The sequence below is a fragment of the Artemia sp. Qi Xiang Cuo genome, chromosome 1 (genome assembly GCF_049724085.1).
Source record: "Artemia sp. Qi Xiang Cuo chromosome 1, ASM4972408v1, whole genome shotgun sequence".
NCBI lineage: Eukaryota > Metazoa > Arthropoda > Branchiopoda > Anostraca > Artemiidae > Artemia > Artemia sp. Qi Xiang Cuo.
In genome coordinates, this window is record NC_142794.1 from 89,848,080 (window position 1) to 89,871,227 (window position 23,148).

A 23,148-nucleotide genomic window follows, 5' to 3' on the forward strand; every position below is an offset into this window, starting at 1 on the left:
GGAAGAAGAGCAAAAACTTCAAAATAAATGAAAGTTTAAACAAAACTACTCAGAAGACACAATTACCTTCTCCGACTTTGTCCAGCAATTCCTGTGCAATTCTTAAATGCTTTAAATGGTATTCAATTGCTGCTCTGTAGTCTCGCAGCAAAGTAAAGGTATTCCCTAGGCTGTAGCACGCCTGTGCTTCAACAGCTCTATCTCCAATTTCTTGTGCAAGTTGGAGAGTTCTTCTACAAAAAAAAATGCCTTTATTATAGTAAAATGGCTTATTAAATTTTGCAGGTATTTTTGGACCAACATTATTGTAAGCTAGCTGTAATTACCACAACCACATTACAAACCTCTAACTATCTTTATATCTGAGTAGTAACTGTGTATGTATGTATGTATTTATGTATGTGTGTATGTTCTCAAAAACGGCTCCATATTTTATCGGTAAAATTGGTATCTTGGGATATTCTCGCATTTAAAAAAACGATCTAGATAGGTCAGAAGTCTTAGAAAAATCGTTAAGAGCCTTAATTTGGGTTTTTGGAAATGGCGTCATGTACTATGTTATTAAATCACAGAAGCATTTCTTACGACATTATATATGGCATCATATAAGTATTTTCTTATATGATGTCATGCATAGCATAAATAAGATTGTTGAGTTAGCAATGCAACAGATATTTATATAATATAATGCCTGTTGAAAGGCCCAAAAAATGAAAATTTGCAGTTGCAGTTACTATGATGATTATGTGGGATCAACATCTTAACTATCAAGCATAATGAGACTGGAGAATCTACAAACCATTACCTAGTGATACGGGGAAGCTAGTTTAGGGAAGTAGAGGGGGAGCCACTATTGATTCGTCGAAAACAACCGAATCCCATAAAACGTGTCAGTAATGGAAATGAAGAATAAAGACAAGAGTAGTCAACTAGTATATAAAGATAACCACTAGAGCTTGTTAAAAATAAAAATGAAGGGCAAAGACACACACGGTTAGATGACATACGAAAACGATCAAGTGAGGGAGTCAAAAATGAAAATGAAGAGCAGCGGGTCAATGAAAATAAACCTCGACAGCAAGAATCAAAACGTGTCAAAATTGAAAATGATAGTGATGGTGATTGGGTTTGGGATTTGGACGGGGATAAGGTCATCAATGCCTACTATACCTTAGTTAAAAAAAAAACAAAGGTTCGGCGATATGTATTTCATAATGACGAAAGATAAGCCGAGGTGTAACGAGGCAAACAAATTGAAAATGACAGCAATGATGATTGGGTTTTGGATTTTGACATGGATGAGGTCATCAATACCTACCATACCTTTGAAAAACAAAGACATGGACTGGATAAATCGTTGGAAAAAAAGAAGTTTTTGTCCCACCACCTGAACAATTAAAAGAGACAAAGGTTCGGCGATATGTCTTTCATAGTGACAAAAGACAAGCCAAGGCAAAAAAAGAAGTTTTTGCCACACCATCGGGACAGCTATAACAAACAAAGGTGCGATAACATGTTGTTTATAATAACAAAAGATATGCCGGTGCAAAAGTTAAAGGTCCAATAAAAAAAAAAAAATTACAAAGGAACCACTTCAAATTTAAGGTCCATTTGAAGTTCATGACATAGAGAAAAGGCTCAAAATGTGTGCGTTTAGAAGACAAGCGACAGTGAGGATCTAGATATAGAAGCCTGCCGCGTGCCCCATACGTTTGTTATAAAAACAAAGGTTCGGCAATACGTATTTCATAATGACGAAAAATAAGCCAAGGTGTAACGAACCAAACAAATTGAAAACGATAGCGATAAAGATGGGATTTTGGATTTCAAGATGGATGAGGTCATTAATACCTACCATACCTTTGAAAATCAAAAATATGGACTGAATAAATCGTTGGAAGAAAAAGAAGTTTTTATCCCTCCACCTGAACAATTAAAAGAAACAAAAGGTTCGACGATACGCCTTTCATAATGACAAAAGACAAGCCGAGACAAAAGTTAAAGGTCAAGCCGAGGCAAAAGAAGAAGTTTTTGTCCCACCACCAGAACAATTAAAAGAAACAAAGGTGGTCGTCAATGCCTTCCATACCTTTGAAAATCCAAAACCTGGACTAGATATATCGTTGGAAGAAAAAGAAGTTTTTGTCCCACCACCTGAACAATTGAAAGAAACAAAGGTTCGTTGATATGTCTTTCATAATGACAAAAGACAAACCGAGGCAAAAGTCAAAGGTCCAATAAAAGAAAAAAAATTAATTTTACAACGCCACATTTTATTGGCACGTAAGATTGTGATGACGTTGTTCTTCTAACGCAATATTTCTTCCTTTTTCAGTTTCATTTTTGACTCGTTCTGATTTTTGCTGTTAATGTCTTCGAATGGCACAATTCTTTGTTTTTTTCTCTATTTTTGACACGTTCTGATACTAAAATTTTTCGAGAGTGCTTCTAATTCTCACTGCCACTTATCTTTTAACCGCATATTTCCTTGTTCTACTACTAGTAATAACAACTCACTGTAGCACCAAGCCCCCTGAGGCCAATACAGCTACGTACGCTCCTCCTCCATCCCAACCTATTCAAAGCCTCCCTCTTTACACCCTCCCAGGAAGGTGCCATTTCCTTCAAATCTTTCTTTATGACATCCTCCTCCCACACCTGACGAGGAAGACCTACTTTCTGTTTAGCCCTGGACGGTTGGCCGAATAGGGCACTCTTCGGCAATCTGTCATCCTTCATCCGCGGAATGTGCCCTAGCCATCTCAAACTTTCTTTCATTATAGCCCTAGAAAGCAGGATTAAACCACATTTTTCGTACAACCTATTGTTCGAAATACGGTCAGTCAGCCGGGTACCCAGAACAATCCGTAGGCCATTTCTCTGGAAAACATCCAGCAAATCTTTCTCCGCTTTTTGGAGCGCCCATGCTTCAGAGCCATATTTGACCACTGTAATCACTGTAGCTTCCAATATTCTAATCTTAGTTTGCAGACTTATCTTCCTATTCGTCCAAACCCTTTTAACTGTGAAAAAAAACACAAAAAACAAAGCCTTGGCTATTCTACTTTTAACATCTTCACTGCTCCCACCGTCTTTACTAATAATACTACCAAAGTAAGTGAAGCTGCCCACCTTATCAATCTATTCGTTACCCAGCGTCACCTTTTCATCTTCACTAACTCCTAGCCTTGGTAACTTAGTCTTCTTAACATTGATTTTCAAACCTATTTTGCACAATGAGCTCACAAAACCTCTAAAAGTTCATTCATTTTACTCACACTTTCATCTAGGATGCTTAAATACATCAATATAATTTAAGTCCAGGAGACTTTTTCCTCCCCATTTGATTCCGTGGTCTCCCTTTACCTTTCCTGTGCTCCTTAAGACAAAGTCCATCAAAATAATCCATAAAAAGGGGGATAGAACAAGAGACTCAGGCACTTTTAGAACTCAGGCACTTCTCGATTATTAACCTAACAGTGAAAATTTGGTCGACGCATCCTACCTTTTCTAAACCACACTGTTTTTCTCTTAAAACATTATCTACATCATCTCTCAATCTAAAAAGTATCATATTACTAAGTAATTTGCAACCAACATAGACCAGACTAATGCCTCAATAATTACCAAACTTACTCTTATCACGTTTCTTATACAGTGGTTTATTTAAGGTTTTCCTAAAATCTTTAGGTACTTCACTTTTTTCAAAAATCATATTCATAATCTTCAGTAACTTATTTCTAACTTCAGAGCCATCATATTTAAAAAACTCATTTACCACACAATCAGCAACTGGAGCCTTATTATTTTTTAATCCTTTTAGTACTGTCGCTAATTCTTCCTCACAAAACAAATCTTTCTTCACATCCAAGATATCACAGGCTTTTTCATTTTCCTCTACATTTCTTCCTGCAACTTTTAGCTTGGTTTAACATATTCTCAAAATGTTCTGCCCATCTCTCTTTAACTCTTACTTTATCACTACTAGTAGCCACGTTCCTATCTTTAACTGAGACAATTCCGGATTGACTACTTCCTCTCAATTTATTAACATGCCAGTACAATATTTTACTCTTATGCCGTCTAGTTGCATCTTCCGGATTCTCGGCAATTTTATCCATGGCCTCCACTTCACACCTCCTTAGTTCATATGTTAATGGTTTCTCGACTTTCTTTACATTCCTTTAGTTTTCCTATGATCTACCACTCAAATAATTCTTGTACAAGTCCCTTCTCCTCTTTATTAAACATAAAGTTTTTTCACTAATATTCCTAGCAGTCCTAACTTTCTTCGCTAATACACCATCAGCAACTTCACAAATTGGTTTTCCTAATACTATTCCAATCATCTTCTACATTGTCAAATTTAAACTCAAGTTTAGTATTCAACTGTTCCTGGAAAGTTTCTCTCAAAGTCTCATCCTGGAGTCTACCAACATCATAACTTCCTGGGAGGTAGTTACCCTTCCGAAATTTCAGCTTTAAATTTACCCTAGACACTACTAGATGATGATCTTTACTTTTAACATCAACAACAGCACTCCTATATACCCTACTATCTTGTATTGATCCTGCCGGTCTTCCGTTTACTATAACATAATAACAAGGTTTGCTGTCTTACCATCACGTGAATACCATGTTAATTTATGGGCCATTTTATGACCAAACACCATATGTAATTCCGGTAATTCGATTTCATTAAGTTCAATCTGTTGTGCTGAAAACTGTAAGCTTACTGGTGTTTATTCTGTCATGTCTCTCTTTTTATGCTATATATATATATACTATGCTATATATATATATATATATATATATATATATATATATATATATATATATATATATCCAACTGATATTGGATCAATATATAGGATTTTGGAACGTGCGAACACTCGCACAACCTTCCAAGCCAGGAACAATTGATGCAAGAGATGCAAAACAAATGATGCAAGAGATGAAATAAAGGAACAATTTTATAATGACTTAAATACCACAATCAAGGAAGCGCCATTGCATGATATCATGTGTTTGGCAGGTTATTTTAATGGCAAGGTTGGAAACGAACGAACTCATTGCCCTGAAGTCATGGGAAATGAAGGTCTTGGCACCAGATATGAAAATGGAGACTGCCTGATAGACTGTGCACTATCAAATGACCTTATCATCGGCGGCACATTTTTCAAGCATAAAGACATCCACAAATATACATGAAAGTCCCCAGACAGAGTGACAAAAAACAGATTGACCATATACTCATAAGCAGAAAATGGCGAACAAGTCTCCAAGATGTTCGCTCATTTAGAGGGGCAGATATCAGCTCTGATCATTTACTTATGATAGCAACAATTAAAATCAAGCTGAATGTCCCGAAAAAGAAGATGCCTGCTCCAAAACACCGATCTGACTCGGACAGACTGTCCAATAAGGACATCAATAAAGAATTCACCACAAAGCTGTCAAACAGATTTGAAGTCCTACAATCCTTTGAAGAAGTAGACGAAGAATGTATGTGGGAAAATATGGAGGAAAACTATAAAGAAGCTGCGAAACTATTCCTTGGTTTCAAGAAAAGACCAAAAGACCAATAGCTGTCGGATGAAATGTGGGACTATATTGAAAAACGTGAGCAGGCGAAACTTCTTCTTCTTCCTAACTGCAGTGCCGAGAATCACGTGTTCAGTAACCTGACACATGCATGGAAGAAACTTATTAGTTAGTTTAGGGACCAGGGAACCACCACCCAGATGGAATTTCTTCAAAAGCTGAGAATATTTTCCCATCACTCTGCTGTCTCAGAAATTTCTATCCAGTAGGATTTTGACCTTCTTCCGACCAAAACTGTTGGTGTGCCACAGCGCGATATTTTGAACAACCGCAAAGCCTTTTACAAACTTAAATTTCCGCTTAGATGAACCCTAGCGGAAATTCTAGCGGAAATTAGCTTTGTACTATATTTTATGACCGTTAGTTTGACAAGATTGTCCCTGGAAAAGAGAGAGCGAATTAAAATATATCTTCGACTGTCAAACAGTTCGGGGTGACAAACTTGGTCAAATCATAAATATAAAAATACATTCGGTTTTTCTAACATAAATAATAATCCAAAATAACCTAATGTTTTGAAAATCTTGCATACTTCGAATTAGACCTTTAAACCGGGCTATGTTGCAGCCAACAATGTTGTCCGACCGAGAATATTTAGCGAATTACAATCAGTTATGGAGTAACACTTCTCCACCTCTTTGATATGAAAACAGTATGGCTCATTATGTTCGTCTACAACTAAGCCACGAGCCCCAACTGTCATAGTTTTAGTTCATCAATCAAAATAATAGTGGGCTTATTGTCAATTAGAGTAAAACTTTTATACTTACTCGTAGTGACTTGCAGCAACTTCAAATTCTCCAAGAAATATGTGTGCATTGCCAAGATTAGAGTGAGCACGTCTCTCTGCTGGTTTATCACCAAATTCCTTCGCAATTGTCAGCCTCTATAATTGAAAACAGTATAATTCTGACCTAATGTTTAATTTCTGTCCTTTAAAATACTTTATTGAGGGTACCATATACTCAAGGAGAGTCGTTACATCTAATTACACTAAAGCTGTACTGTTGCACAATAATACTTCAAAAATCATCTCTGAAAGTGTTTTTTTTTTAGATTTTTTAAGGGGGAGGTTGGCTAGTCTGAAACGTCACCCAAGATTTGGAAAGGGGAGGGGGTTTTCTATTATAAATATTGTTATTGGGAAAGCCATCTCTCTTTTACAGTCAGCATATTTTTGGTACACGAATGTGGCTATTAGCCACTTAGGATCTACATTACATACTTAACTTCACTTTATTCTTTGGAATGAAGGGGTCTTAGGGGTAAATTTATCTCCAGATTGATCTGAGGAACCTCTCCATAAAAGCTGAAAACGTTGTCGCAAAAAGACGAATTTTTAGACCTCAAATATCCTCCCCACAAAAAAAATCATTGGCCCCTCTACCCCCTGCTTGTTGGTTGTTTTTCAACAAAGAAATATACATCACACATCATCCACGTTTCGGTGGATCAAAAGGCACTCATCTTGATCTGGAAGTTTCAACTTAATACTGCAAAGATATTCCTAAGATATTACTATTACTGATACGCCCTTTTGACAGCCTATATGCATATAGTGAACATACGTAAATAGGGGGAAGTTCAACTTCTCTCTCAAAATTTGCTGAAATTTTCACGTTAATACCCTTAGCCTTAGTAGTAGTCGCAACAGAAATAGTAGTAGTAGTTGTAGCAGCAGTAGCAGTAGTAGTTGTAGCGTGCCCATATTGCAATTTAGTCAGTTGATCATCCCCCTCCTCATTCCCTTGAAGTACCAAGTTATCACCCTCCACTATTCCTGATATACGACCTTTCGATAGCCGGCATGCACAAAATGTGTTTTGATTCAGTTCGAACTTCTTCACAATCCCTGAAATTTCACCTTTATAGCCTTAGCCTTAGTAGTAGTCATAGTAGTAGTGGAGATAGCAGTAGTAGTAGAAGTAGTAATAGTGGCAATGGTAGTTGTATTAGTAGTACTAGTAACATTAGTAGTATTAGTTAACAATAGTAGTATTAGTAGCAGAAGTAGTATGAATATATTACCTTTTGGTCAATTGAATATCCCCCTGATCATGCCATGGAAGTTTCAAGTTGATACTCTAAGGCGTTCCTAAGATATTACTTACACGCCTTTTTGACAATCTGTATGCACATGCAGTGGTTTGATTTAGTTCAAGTTCCTCCTCAACATTTCCTGGAATTTTCACCTTAATACCTCAGCCATAGTAGTAGTTACCACAGAAGTAGTAGTAGTAATTGTAGAAGTAATGGTGGAAGTTGTAGTAGTAGCAGTAGTAGTAGTAGCATCCATATATTACCATTTGGTCACTTGATCTTACCCCTTATCAATCCCTGAAAGTTACAAAACAATACCCTAGGTTATTCATGAAATGCATCCTTTGGACAACCTGCATGCATATAGTGGGTTTTGATTTATTTCGACACTCCCCTCATCATTCCCTGAAAGCTTCACCTAAATGCCCTTGACCATTTTGGACACCGGCGGTTAAAGATAACCCCCTTTCCCGATAACAAATACTATAAGTTACAATGGTCGAGTAGCATAACTTACAGCCCTTGCCCTAACAAATGTGTGTGCGTGATGGGGGGGGGGGGGTATCCACAGAGGCATAGTTAACCATGCTCCGTTCAACCATGCTTAACAAAACGGCTATCTCAAAATTTTGACTGAATGTTTTTGGAAAAAAGAGGGGCGTGGGAGAGGAGCTGGTTAAACTTCAATCACTTTTGACTTTCAGATAAGACGTTAGAAATTTAAATTTCCAATCGAATGTGCTCCTTCCGAGGTTTCTACGACAACTCTTTCCCATACAAAGTACCTTGGTGAAAAAAAAAGATAATCATACATTAAGCCCGTTTTGCCCTTTGCTTTGGCAACAATTTGTTGTAATATTAGCTTTTGTTACTTATAAAAAGCACAGAAATATAAAAATTAGCTTTCGGATAAGACACGGAAAATCCCTCTATGATGTTTCAGGGCCCCACGAGCGACGACGTAAAAAAAAGGAAAAAAAAGAACAAATCACTGCTTCCCATACGAACAAATCATTTCCCCTATCACTCTAAATCGGGTACTGTTATTCTCCTGTCTGGGGTTTTCAGGTATGATGATTCCAATGGTGCAGTTTTCATTTCGATCCTGATTTCAGGGCTTTAAGGCTATTTTTCAAGATTCCCATAATTTTATTTTTGACAATAAAAACTTACCATTAAGATTAATGGAAATAACAGTTAATATTCCTGAACCCCATTCAAATGGTGATTCTTCTTCACCTGACAGTCGTCTCTTTTTTTTAAAGGAGTTTCAAAATTTCCAGTTACTATCGGCTAGAGTTCGTAAAAGAGCAGTAAGAGAGGTTAGATCAGATCCCATAAATTTGTTTTCGCAGTAATCTTTGCCGTTAAGAATAACAGAAATTCCAGTTAATATTGTTAACACTACAACCATGACATCTACCGCTGTAACCATGATATGAATTTTAAAGAGGCAACTTATGCAGCTACCGTAAAAGTAGATCACTTTACGGAAATCTGTTACTATTACTACCACCATTCCTAATCCTTCACAGAGGCTGCTAATAAAAGCTCTAATTTGTCTTGTAGACTGTTTAACAAAATTTCCGCAGCAAATATTCAAAAACAGCATTAAAGCAAATCAGGTTTGAACTCCGCACATCTTAATAAGATTTGTATTTTTACTTAATGTTGCATCTATAAGACTAATCTCATGTTTATTTTTTATTCATAATTGGCCTTGTATTCATATATTTCTTTTTTGGCTTTTTGTGGCACGGCATCCTTGACACGACGAAGAAATATTTATATCAAAAAGTTCGTTTCAAAATAATCTCTGTGAGTAAGAAACTTGTAAGGAATTGCCAAAAAAACACAAAACTACTTTTTTCCGCATAAACGCATTGATCAGCTGACTGAAAAAAAATTAAAGCATTGGCAACATGCTATATGTGCTCATGACTGCTTAAATTTTCTGGAACAGTTAGGTGGTAGATGGCAGTCAGATTAGTAAAATTATATATTCATATTATCCGACTGACCATGTGTGATACAGAATTCAATTATCATGAATATTAACTACTTATTGTTGCGTTCAGCCACAAATGGCAGACAACAACAAATTTAGCCCCTAAAATGATTATAATAACAGACGCTAAGTTTGTAGTCTATTTAACACTTTTGGTAATGCAAATCGCTTTCAGTTTTGTGGTATGCGTTGCCATGGGACAAAAATAATAACAAATGATTCAATTTTATTAATGGTAAGTGGGTTCTACAACACACTCCATACTAGAGTTCAGCGCCACATCATATCCTTGTTCTTCATCATTAACACCATTTATACTGCTTTTAAAACCAATACATATAACCAAGAACAATCTCTAAAACATAAAATAGATGTTTCCTTTAATAAAAAAAAATATTCAGTTCTCACTATTTGCTGTAAAGGGTATTTTTTTTTTCCATGATTCTTTTAATTTTTCTTGATTTTTTAAAAATATGCAAAATTATCTTTACTAACTCGCTAGTAATCCTTAGCTTGTTACAAATTTAAAACTACAGTGGCCTACAAGAAAGAAAAAAATCTGATAGCCTCTTAAACTTCAACGTAAAAAAAGGAAAGCTAAACGAGATAAGTTTCTAACAAAACTTGTGCAAAGTTAATATCTTAGAAAAAAATTAATCCACTTCTTTTTCAGTTCCACTGCAATGTTTTTTGTTTTTTTTCATGTTCTAAAAATGTGTTACAATTAAGGCTTAGTGCCAGACAATATTCTTCGAATAACATGTCAGAAATACTATCACAGCAAAACATAAGTTTTCCACTTATCCTTAGAAGTTTCTCTAGAAAACTAAATGAGCCTCGATAAAGAAGATAAAGCGTTAAGATACTAAAGAAGAATCAAACAAATTTTTAAAAAACTTAAAACTTCAAGAAAAAACTTTAGAAAAAAACAAAACTGGATTAAAAAAATAAACTAACTGTTAGACATTACAAAGTTTCAGGGGGGGGCGGGGGTGGTAAATGTGAGCAAAATAGAAATTATAGGTAGGATATGTCTTGCTTAAATTAATAAAAGAATTTTTTTCGTTTAATTCCTTCAAACCATTATTAAATTGTGTTTATTCAAAAATTTTGAAATTTATTAAAAAAAAAGAAAATATACAAGTGTTTAACAAGTTACACAGTGCTTTACATACAACAAGAACAACAAACGCTTCAGTCTCCCCCGTAAGGCTCTATGACCGGGAAAAAAACAGAAACACTAACAACACTTGAATCGAAATAAGAAAAACTTGAATAAAAAAATGGAATTTATTTCAAAATTTATGTTAATAGTTTTAAAACGCTAGAAAACTCTAGAAAATCTAGAAAACTAGAATCTATGAAATCTAGAAACTCTAGAAAAAACTCTAGAAACGCTAGAAAACGCTAGAAAACTCTAGAAAATGCTAGAACACTAGAATCTAGAAACTCTAGAAAAAACTCTAGAAAACTCTAGAAACGCTAGAAAACGCTAAAAAACTCTAGAAAATGCTAGAAAACCAGCCACTTGTCAAAAATGAATTATTAGGTTCTCCTTTTTAGTAAAAAGTTGACTAAATAAGAATAGCAGAAAGTCCAATTTATTATTTTCTGAATTAACGTAGTCGAAATAAACAGTGAGCTTAAACTATCATCACTGGAAGGTTGATTACCCATCACAGGCAAAAGTTAGACTATCTGCAGGGATACCAAAGAAGTTCTGAAGAACCGGCCAAACGATTGAAGCTTATTATTAAGAGGAGACAACCATGCTTACCCTGAATTTTGGCTAAAATTGTTGTTAAATTAGAAGATCATTTGAGCTTACACAGCCAAACACGACCGTTTCATTCCACTTCAGTAAATTCTTTTAGAGTCTGATATAAACCCGAAACCCGACTTCTTTTTGTTTAGCTTTTTTTAAGTATGTTATGCATATATGATTGGAAAATAAATGAACCTGAACCTAGTTCTTTTTTGTCTTTGATTTTTTTTTTTTTCTATACTATAATCCCATTTTTAAAACTATTATAATTGTTGCAATTCTCTTGTAATATTTCTTGTATTTTCTTGTTACTTTTAAATTTTCTTACTGTAACAATTCATTGAAATTTTCTTATTTAAAAAAATCTCTCAGTCGAAATCTACTCTCATTCAAGGTTAACAAACTGGACAATAGCTGTTTGTCATAGTAGTTTAGTTGTTAAATTTAGCAAATTTAGTTAGTTTGTCAAGGAATTTATCGAGTTGAAAACATTCAGATTTATCTGGCAAAAAGGCAATTGCTCTGAGCATTTTTTTTTCTACAGAAAAGCAATAGCCATGTGAATCAATTTTTTAAGTTCTTTTAACCGGCAACAATAGCTGCTTGAACCTAATAGCAAGTAAAATTGGTCAATGATAAAACTCATGAAAATCTGTAATAAACTGAATTTTTTTCCTGTGTGCCCCTGTATGAAGTAATTTTTTTCTATGAGAAGTTGTCAAGAAGTTGAAGTTGTAATCAAGGAAACAACCTTCATGGTGTAATCAATGGATGCTAAGTCCAACACTTGTACATAGTATTATATTTACTTCCTTAGAATGTGAATTTTAACATTGGAATTAAATATCTCTGAAAGTGATTAACGAGATATAGTATTATAATGAACGAAATAAAAGCTTTTACTGTAACAGTCATCACATTATTTAGCCATTAAAATGGCCATCACATTAGCCATCACATTATTTACCGGCAAGCTCCTGATAGCTTGCCGGTAGTTTAGGTTATTTAGCCAATAAAACGATGCTTCGGGTAGCCTGCCGGTAGCAGAAACAATAATCAGAAGTAGCCTACCTCTTGGTGATAGCAAATTGCTTGCGAAAAATTTCCTAAGAGATAGTGTGTGTTTCCTAGGTTGCCACAGGCTCTTCCTTGGGCGGCACGATCCTGTAACTCTCGCATAAGGGATAGATTCTGTCTGAAAATAAATGACGTTGGACTTAAAAAATGCTACTGCTACGGGATTTAGATAAAATGCCCTTTAATGTTTGTCGTGCCAAATCGGAAAATCTCATAAATTCGTAGGATTATTAGATAGCCTACCAGGTTTACAGCCCCAAAAAGCGATATTTGCATGACACTGGGAATATATTAACTCCAAAATCCCCCCCCCCCCCTCTAAGCCAAGCCAAGTAAATTTTCTCTTTCTAAGCCAAGTAAATTTTCAGTTCTAAAATCTTTCAAATATAATTATTATGATTATAAACAGAAAGCATAGTGACCTTTGCTGAACAACCATACCCCCCCCCTTTCAGCCGATTACTAAACAAAAATTAATAAACTGATATTTATAATGATAAACAAACGTAGATTTGATGAACGTAGAAATGATTTAGAATGTGAAAAAAATTAAGAACTGAGAGATCAACGAAAAAATTAGATTGTTCACTTCAGTTTTCATGAGTCAGTCATCTGCTGTATGCGATGGGCAAGATTCTTTTTTTGTGCACTATTTTTTCATCTTTTACAAAATTAAGTGTTTAGACAATATCATATTACATTTTTTTTTTCTAGGATAGAGTGCTGGGTTTTATGTTTCAATATGTTTTGTCTTAGTCGTTTCTTTGGTATTACGAAACCCTTACCTTTAAAAAGTAATTAAATGAGAAAAAAAGGAATTAGAAATTCCTAACAATTATACAATTGTTTTGCTTCTTTTCTAAATGAAATAAAAAGGTGTTGGTTCAGTAACAGTTGTTTTTAAAGGAAACAAAAAATCTTAAAAAAAAACATCAAAAATGTGTTATTATGTGTTTTTGTTACATTTTTACAAGTCGAACAAACATTTCGGGAGGGGAGGTGGGGTCAAAATTCCTAACCTCCCTCCTGAATACGACCTTGCATGTACATTTTGTATAGTTGAGGTTCTTTTTAGGATTTCTGGGAAAGTAGGTGTTGCCTTTAGTTTTCTGTCGTTTATCTCTCATCCAAGCTCTAGAAGTAATGGCAAGAACCTTCAATCAACCCTACCTAGTTTCGCCACACAAGCTAAAAAAGTTTGTAATGGACGAGATAGGGTGATCCTTTAAGTTACCGAATCCCCTTGGAATTGGTGGTTTATAAATCACTGAATCTTGATGGAAGTAAAGAGCAAGAAAAAAATCCCAATCTTTACATTATACCACGATACATTCAGTAACAATTGTTTCTAAATTATTCGCAAAGTTTCTTTAGTGGCAAAGCTTTTTTAAGAAAGCTTTGAAATGCGAAACCCTAACAAAACATAAAGCATCAAAATAAGCCCCAAATCAATGATAAACGGCGAATTGATCGAACTCCCGTTATCTTTCGAAAGCCCCCTCCTCGTTGGTTAGTTTTGTCAGAGAAACCATCACACTGAAACCAAACACAAGTTTGACCCAACAAATTATGAAAAAAACATACCAGCAATTATTTAGATAGATAGTTAGACAAAAGCAGTGAAAGTCAGAAGAGTATAATAAAATATGTGCAAAATAAAATATGTGCGATGTGCAATATAAAATATTAACTATGTCAATCATAAAAGTTGCAAGATTTGATAAAAAAGGAAGATCCTAAAGATTGCGGGAAGACAGAAAGAATGACGGTTGAAATTTGGAAGAGAAACAGTTAGCTGCATATTTCGGCTATAATTCTGGAAATTCGGCTAAAGTTTGTTATTTTCCTTGGCAGAATCTTGGTAAGCCTTTAGCACGCTTACCATGAGATGAAAGCGAATAAAGTGGTTTTTCAAAGAGCATTGCTACAGCATAAAGAAAAGTTAATGTTGCTCCAGAAAACGCTATAATAATCAAAAATCACCTTCGAGATCTACCAAAAAAAAAGAAATAAAAAAAATAAGAATGACTTTCAACTGGATATTTCGACTCTTCTTCAAATTTGGCTGAACTTTGTTATCTTCCTTAGCTGAACCATGGTAAACTTACACATCAGCCCGCTGCCATGAGACGACAGCTTGTAAAGTGGCCTTTCAAGGAAATTAGAAGGGAAAAAGATAAGATAAATAAATAGGTTCAGAAATGACTGATCAAGACGAATAGTCACTGCACAGATCTGTAACAATTTCAAAAAAACAGATTCAAGTAATCTCTTCCATACAAAAAAAATGTCAGCGGACTATTTTTCAAATTTTATGCTAATGTAGCATCTCTTTGTGTTTCGCTTGATTTGCTTCTAACCAGTTGGATTTCATTAGAGGGGCAGGTTGTGATCACGGACATACCATCCTTCCTAGGAATAAGGACATACTATCCTTCTTAGGATCCATAGGAATAAGGAAGACTCGTTTATTTATTTTTTTATACGGACACAAGTGACACCCAATAATATCGTACAAGCTTCTGCGTAACTTCGTTAAAATACGGCTTGCCATATAGCCTATTTAGCGAATGAGTTAAAGAAAAGAGGTCAAGAAATTAAAGTTACAGACTGGAAATATTTTACAACAAGTGATCCCCCTTGGGCCTCCGCCTCATGATTTTGATAACAGTAGGGTTTTCCATGCGTCTGATTCGGTAATGTACGTATTTTATACTAAAGGAGCTTCATTCACTTAATTTAGAGGCCAAAATCGATAAGACGTTGGTTCTCTCATTAACCTGCGTGGCTGTCTGAGAAGAGACTCATTAGGTAGACCCCATATGTCAATAGTTTTCCCACTGGTTATCTTCCGACAGAAATTTTAACTAATTATCAGCCTTGTTTCTTTTCTCAAATCAAAGTGACACATTTTACGTATCTTAAATTTTTACTTTTTATCCCTCTAAGCACTTGTAAAGTATAGACAGGATTAAAGATCTGCTGGAGGTAGTATATAATAAGTGCGACCTGAAAGTCTTCAAATTATTTATGTTGCAGAAATCCATTTTCTCCTTGTGAAAAAAATTAGAGATTGACATCTATCAATCTACTCGTTTATTTTGACATGGTCTGTCGCATTTTTTTTAATTTGAGTTTGATATTTTTAGTTAATATGATAAGAATTGTTCTATTTGTATTAATTGCTCCCTTTTTTGTATTTATGAGTGAAGTCAAAGTATACTAATAGCTACTGGTTATGCAGGGAAGTCTGTCTGTCTAGTCATGCATCACAAAGGGCTTTTTGGAGAATGGGAGGTCGGTAGGATAAGGGAAGATGGTTTTGATATTTACATATATAACCAACTAAAAAAAAAGCACCGGAAAGCTATACTGCTCTTCAAGAGAAGGCAAGTATCTATTCTGTCTCGTGATATCCGAAATCATCCGAAGCTACTGTGAAGCAAAGTATTAGTTTACTTACTTACTTAGGTCCTCCTACGCCTGGGGGCGCATAAGGCAGCAACAGTGATTCGCCACGACGACCTGTCCTGAGCCTTCAACCATAGCTCCTCCAACGAGGAACTCGCCAGCTTCACCTCCTTCATTAGCGACCTGCCAAGGGTCATTTTCCGTCTCCCTGATTTGCGGAGACCGGGGGGTGTCCAACACCATGCGTCATGCGGCAGCCTTCCTTCCCCCCATTCGCACCATATGCCCCCAATACATCCATCGCCGCTTTCTAATGAGATCAAGGATGGGGGTATGATTTGTCATATGATAGATTTCATAATTTCGTATTCTTTCCGTCCAATGTATATTTAGGATAGACCTTATGCAATTATTGTCGAATGCCCGGAGTCGTCGTTCTAATTGAGCAGTGATGCTCCAAGTTTCGCAGCCTTACGTAAGGACAGAGACCACATTGCTATTATAAATTTTAAGCTTTAACTTCTGGGAATATTTATTATTTCTCCAAACATTTCTAAGGTAGCTGAAAGCAGACCCAGTCAATGTTATTCGGCACAGTATTTCTCTTTCGGAATCGGTATCAGTTTACCATCCCCTTGTTCACGTTCTAACCCTATTGATGTAACTTCCTGGGAAAAACACTTCTCGTTATTCTCTGATAGCCCCCCACCACTGGACACCACTTTTCAACAGATTCTCTTGACCATTTTTATCAACTATATCATAGCCAAACTCTTGTTTCTATTACGCCATCGTCAATTCTTACGCTAATTCGTCTGCTTAAAAAAAGCTCCTGGTTATGACAGACTTCAACCTGAACATATGATTTATGGTACCGCGAAAGTAATTGAGCATATGGCGTTGCTTTTCCAAGCTTGTATTGCGCAGCAACTCGCACCGACTGCACTATGCGAGGGCATTGTGACGTGTGTTCCAAAAAAGAATAAGGACCCTCGATCTTGTGAGTCTTATCTTCCAATTACAGTTTGTTCAGTTATTGCAAAATTATATGAAAAGATTCTTCTTTTAAAAATCTCGAATAGGTATGGTGATGGAGATCATCAGTTTGGTTTTCATGCGGGTCTTGGTGTTGAGAATACACATGCAGTTTTCGTGTCTATTTTGGAGAGGTATGAGGGAATGAAGAAACCTTTATATGTTTGTGCAATAGATATATCTAAAGCATTTGATTGGATCCTATACTCCCAAGCTGTTTTAGCACTTTTGAGGATTGGGATAAACCTATACATGTGTGCCTCCCTGTGCCAATGGTATCAAAACTCTTCTATACGTTTCCGCGTCGAAAACCTTTACAGCAGCCGGATTTCTGTGCGTCGCGGAGCAAAACAGGGCTCAGTGTTAAGTCCTGCAATATTTAACAATGCCATCCACTGTCAACCCGCAGAATACCACATTTTCTTATCGAGTTATCCATTGACGCAAGTCACTCTTCGTACGCAGATGACATTCTTCTGCTGTCTGATAATTTGCAATTACTGCAGGCTGCTGTGAACAGCCTTTATGCCGGCTTGTCTGACATCGGGCTATCAGTCGCTTGTGCTAAAACTGAATTTCTGGTTTTTGGCTGTCATCACCCTCCCGATTCAAAAATTCAGGTTATCCCTGATTCAATTTTTACCACTGCGTCTCTCAAGTACCTTGGACTTGTATCCGGAACCTCGATTCGAGCAACAAGGTCACTAAAAATAAATGTGTTGAGAGAGAAATTGAGTAAGTCCTATGGACGTTTTTCTAGAGTTAAAAGCCAATTTGACAAAAAACACTTGGTCGGCGTTATAACTCGTTTTTTGCTCCCTATGTGTTTTTTTCTGGTGTCATTATGAAAGTTTTTTACCACGTCAGAACGTCAACAAAATCGGTATGTCTTTTTTAAATTTCATAAGTATTTTCTCCATGTTACTATTTAGTCTCGTAACAGTTATATCTCCAAACGTTACGGAGTTTTGAGACACGTGACAAGATGGATGTATTAGAAAGCAGATTCAGACAGCGATCTGAGTCAGTCGGAGATTTTCCATTGGAGTGTATTAATCGTTTGTGAGTCATTGTTAGTATGTTTTTTGTGTTTGCGATGTGTTTGCGATAAATTATTATTATTATATATAAGGGGGTGATGTTGTTTTTGTGTTAGTTTTTCATATTTTTCCAGCGTTTCTTTCTTTCATTTTAGTATATTTGTTTTGTAACCATGGTCCATGTGGTACTAGTGTTGAATATACTCTTTATCACACCACTTTCAAAGACCATCTATACAAGCTGAGGGACTGTTTTGAAAATGTTTCTGAATTAAAAATGAGTAAAAAAATTTTTTGTTTTATTAATGGATAGCGTTTTCGTTGGATTATTAATAACAAGGAATTATTAACTATCAGCAGGATTTCCTGTCTGAACAAAGTATTAGCAAAGACTAACTCATAATATCCAATGGCTGTCTGTAGACAAAGACGAACTTCTTCAGGAAATTCTCCAGGATCCTGTTGTCCTAGTCGGCCAATGTGTTTACCTTTTGCGTGATAAACATTTCCGAGATTGTAGAGAGCTCTCCCTTCTCCAATCTGAAACAGAAAGATATTTTTAAAGAAAAGAAACTTTTTTAAGAGAATAAAATCTGTTTCACGTTCATATCAAGCTTTTCATATTGCTGATATACATAGTTTTTCAAGAAAAAGGAAAACGTGTTTTAAAGCTCAGATTAAGAGACTAGAAAGCACAGTAGCGACAATTTGAATCATAAATCTAAAACGCAAAAGCTTCAAAAACGTGAAGAATGAGCGCTAAACGTTTTTCAGAGATACTTCCAAAGTGAAGTTTTAGGTCTTAGTTTGGGCAACATGATATCAACCAATGACCAATAAACTAATCGGGTTTAATTCCTTAGTCTATGTCTAACTTAAAAGAAATTTTAAGGTGGTTAATTCAAATGTTACGACTGCAAGGTGATCAGTTGCGACAGTTCACTTTTAGGCACTATTGTTAGACAAACCGTAATCGTTGACTTAAGGGACTGGATTGAGAAGAGATTATAATTAATTTTGCTTCGGAATAAAATTTCGTGTAAGGGAGCTGGGAAGTAATTGACTTCATTTTTATAATTCTGGGGAACGGGGGGACAAAATAGGTCGAAAAGTGTCACTTTAGTGGATCTGTACCCAAAGGTCACACTTATTTCTGATGAAGCATGCATTTTGAACATAAATTAATTAGGCTTCTATATGATTGCTAATGTTTGTTGATTGAGCAAGATTTCCAATAAATTTCCAAAATATCTAGTTATATCTTCGACATGATTTAGAGATAATAACGTGCAGTATCAAATTGGCTCGTAGAAAAAAAAATATACATACATATACCTATTATGTCCTCTTTGCAAAACTAATTCTTTTATCTTCAGCCTGATGTGAAACAAGATTAACTTTAGGGAGGCACTGGTGGCTACGTATTAGGTGGCTTCGGTGGCTAAAGATTAACTTTAGGGAGGCGCCGGAGACCAACTTGAATTCCCATGCTAATTAATTTACTTTGCTCATTTTTAATTTTAAGAATATTTATGAAGTGGCATTTTACTATTTCTCAATTTTTTTGACGGTTGTTGGCTATAAGTATAAAGCCAAAACATTCGTCTAAATTAGTTTACTTGTGATTGTCATACATAGATTCTCATTTATTGGTATTGTTCTGTTTTCTTTTATTTTAACGATGAAATTGTCAGATATGTGCGACTAATTTATAAAACTTTTCCACAAAACTTGTTTTTCAAAGAAAAGTAAAGAGCTTCATTAAGCCAAAAATGAGCAGAAATAAAGTCAAATAATCTTTCATACGTAAAACTACCACAAATCACGATCAATAAATAAATGAAACTCAATACGAACAGAAATTATAATAAATGGCCGAGTCAAACTCAACACGAGCAAAAATTAACATAAGTAGGGCTGACAAACCCCTTGCCTTCTCAAGACCAGAAAATAATTTGCACTTTACTGAAAGAAAAGCAAACAAATGACCGTGGATTATCGGTTTAATATACATATACAGACATATATTTCTTAAAGTTTTAATAATCTTTCATTTATTAAAGTAAAAAAAAGTGAGAAAATCTAAAATACGTTTTTCTTTTTCAGTAAAGTGCAAATTATGTTCGGGTCTTGAGAAGGCAAGGGGTTTGTCAGCCCTACTTATGTTAATTTTTGCTCGTGTTGAGTTTGACTCGGCCATTTATTATAATTTCTGTTCGTATTGAGTTTCATTTATTTATTGATCGTGATTTGTGGTAGTTTTACGTATGAAATATTATTTGACTTTATTTCTGCTCATTTTTGGCTTAATGAAGCTCTTTACTTTTCTTTGAAAAACTTGTTTTGTGGAAAAAGTTGATTGACATAGGCCTAGTCTTTTTCATGGAAAGAAAAGTAATATTTTAAATACTTTTTTCTATAAGAATCTGAAGTTTCGCATGCTATTTTTATGTTAGAGAAACTTTTTAAACAATTTTTTTTATCCTTATACATATAGTATTATTTAATTTAATTTTATACCTCCCTAAGGTGACCTAAAAAAGAATACTTAATGTCATTCCCAGAACATTCTATCTATGCTCTTTGACAACCTGGATACACTTACACTCTTTTGATTCATTTAAACTGTAAGAGCAGAAGTAGTAATAATAGGAGCCCCGAAAATTTCAACTTAATACCCTCGTCATTCTCGACATATTGCTTAGGTTTCTTATTGGCAACCATACACACAGTGCTTTTTTATTTAGCTTTAAAGCATAATGGGCCAATTGCATAATTGTGGGGGGTTGGAATACCCAATATCCCTACAAGCATAGTTGCTGAACGGTTCTACTATGCTGAGCAAAATGACTGTCTCAAAATTTTGACTGAATGTGTTTGGAAAATTAATGGACTTGGGAGAAGGGCTGATTGCCCTGCAATATCTTTTTACTCTTAAAAATGGCACTAGAACTTTTAATTTTGAATCGAATTAGCTCCTTTAAAAGTTTTGATGATATTTCCCTGAAAGGCTTACCTGAATGCTCTTTGTCTTTTTGGAAAATAAAGGTCAAATGCATACCTTTCTCAAAAGCATATACTATATGCAAACACTAAACGAGTTGCCTAACTTACAGCCCTTGGCCTAGGGGCTGTGAGGAGATTGACATCCCAAAAGGCATAATTACTGGGTCTTTTAACAATGCTGAAGAAAATAGATGTCCGAAAATTCTTATTGGAAATTTGTTTTGGAAAATGATGAGCCTGGGGGAGAGGCGGAGGGCTGGTTGCCCTTAATTAACGGGCTGGTTGCCCTTAATTAACTTTTGACTCTTAAAAAAGGACTATAGCTTCCAATTTCCAATCAAATGAGCCCTATCCAAAAATCATACGACCACCAATTTCATAAAAACCTTGTGGCTCTGGTGGGTTGTGTCAACTCTGGGGTCTTTGTTATATGTTCTTTGACTATTTCTAACAAAATGGTTATCTCATAATTTCGATCAGATACGTCTGGGTAAAAGAGGTTGTCAGGGGAAGGGTCTAGTTGCCCTCTATCACTTTTGACTATTAAAAGGAAACTAGAACTTTAAATGTCGAATTAATGAACCTCCTCTAAAGTTTATACGACAACGCCTTCCATAAAAACCTTATATGCCTTCGGGGTAAAACTTACAACCTTGCCCCACGGTTCTAGGGGGTTGTTTCAACCCCGAAAGCCTTATTTTATGATGTTTAGACTATTTTGAACAAACTGGCTGTCTCAAAATTTCTATTGGATGCATTTCGGGAAACGAAGACGGGGGGGGGGGGCTACTTGTCCTTTTATCACTTTTAAATTTTAAAAAGGACAATAGGACTTATGATTCCCAATTAAATGAATGACATCCATATTCCATACTCATATATGACTATCTCCAAACTTTGGTCGGAAGAATTTGGGGAAAAAAAATGGGGGAGGGGGGGGCTGATTGCCGTCTGATCACTCTTGACTTTTAAAATGAGAGCTAAAGTTTTCGATTTACAGTGAATGAGCCTTCTCTGAAGCCTAAATGACCACCCTTTCCAGAAAAAAACCTTAAAAGTTGACTTTGGGTAACCAGTAAAGCTTATAACCCCTGCCCTGAAGGCCTTAGGGACGGGGAGGGGTTATAATCTTCAGAGAGAGAATTACTGTACCTTTCAACTACGCTAAATAAATCCCTATTTAAAAATTTTGATTGAATGTTCTCGGGGAAATGATGGGCGGGTGGGGCTGGTTGCCCTCCAATCACTTTAGACTATTAAAAAGGGTACTAGAACTTTTGATTACCAATCCAATGAGCCCCTTCAAATTTTAAACGACCACCCATTCTATAAAAACCTTATATGCCCACAGGGCACAACTTACAACCCTTGCACTCAGGGTCGTGGGGGGTTTGTCATCCTCAAAGATTTGAAAACATTAAAAAAAAAAAAATTTGATTAATTGTACTTGGGGAAATGATGGGCGGATGGGGCTGGTTGCCATCCAATCACTTTGGACTATTAAAAAGGGTACTAGAGCTTTTGATTGCCAATCCAATGAGCCCCTTCAAAGTTTATACGACCACCCATTCTATAAAAACCTTATATGCCCACAGGGCATAACTTACAACCCCTGAGGGCTGTGGAGGGGGGTGTCACCCGCAAAGACATATTTTCGGGACCTTTCAACTATGCTGAACAAATTGGCTATCTCAAAATTTTGATTGAATGTGTTTGGACAAATGATGGGCATGGGGGAGGGGGGGAGGAGCTGGTAACCCTCCAATCACTTTCGACTATTAAAAAGAGAACTGGCCCGCTCAATCTCCAAGCGAATGAGCCCTTTCCAAAGTTCCTACGAGAACTACTTCAATACGAAGTGCCCTGGTCTAAAGAAACCAAAAAGACATGAATAAGTAATACGTTGTGCCTGTATCGCTCTTTACTTAGGCAGTGCTATAGCGCTGGCTGTGATTTAATAGTAGTAATGATTTTAACAATATAAGGAAAATTACAGACAAACCAGAGGTAATCCCTCAGAGGGATCGGACATGCTAATAAAAGAGGATCTTTTCGAATTTAGACGAGTATTCTGACAGTAAATTTAAAGCCACTAGACGTCAGCAAAATTCCCTCATCCCTCTGAACCTTTCTCAACATCCCTCTCTGGTTCAAAACTATTC

General features: G+C 35.8%; 1 protein-coding gene across 2 annotated transcripts in view; it reads right to left on the minus strand.

Moving 5' to 3' along the window:
• pins (G-protein-signaling modulator pins) overlaps positions 1-23,148 on the minus strand; it is a 67,175-nt gene that overhangs the window by 26,912 nt on the left and 17,115 nt on the right. For both annotated transcript variants that reach the window (XM_089096768.1, XM_089096758.1), the window contains exons 4-7: positions 18,378-18,520; positions 12,489-12,612; positions 6,375-6,490; positions 67-233 (exon numbers count right to left, since the gene is read on the minus strand). In XM_089096768.1, the coding sequence (XP_088952894.1) occupies positions 67-233; positions 6,375-6,490; positions 12,489-12,612; positions 18,378-18,520 (550 nt within the window). The remainder of the gene's footprint in view (positions 1-66; positions 234-6,374; positions 6,491-12,488; positions 12,613-18,377; positions 18,521-23,148) is intronic.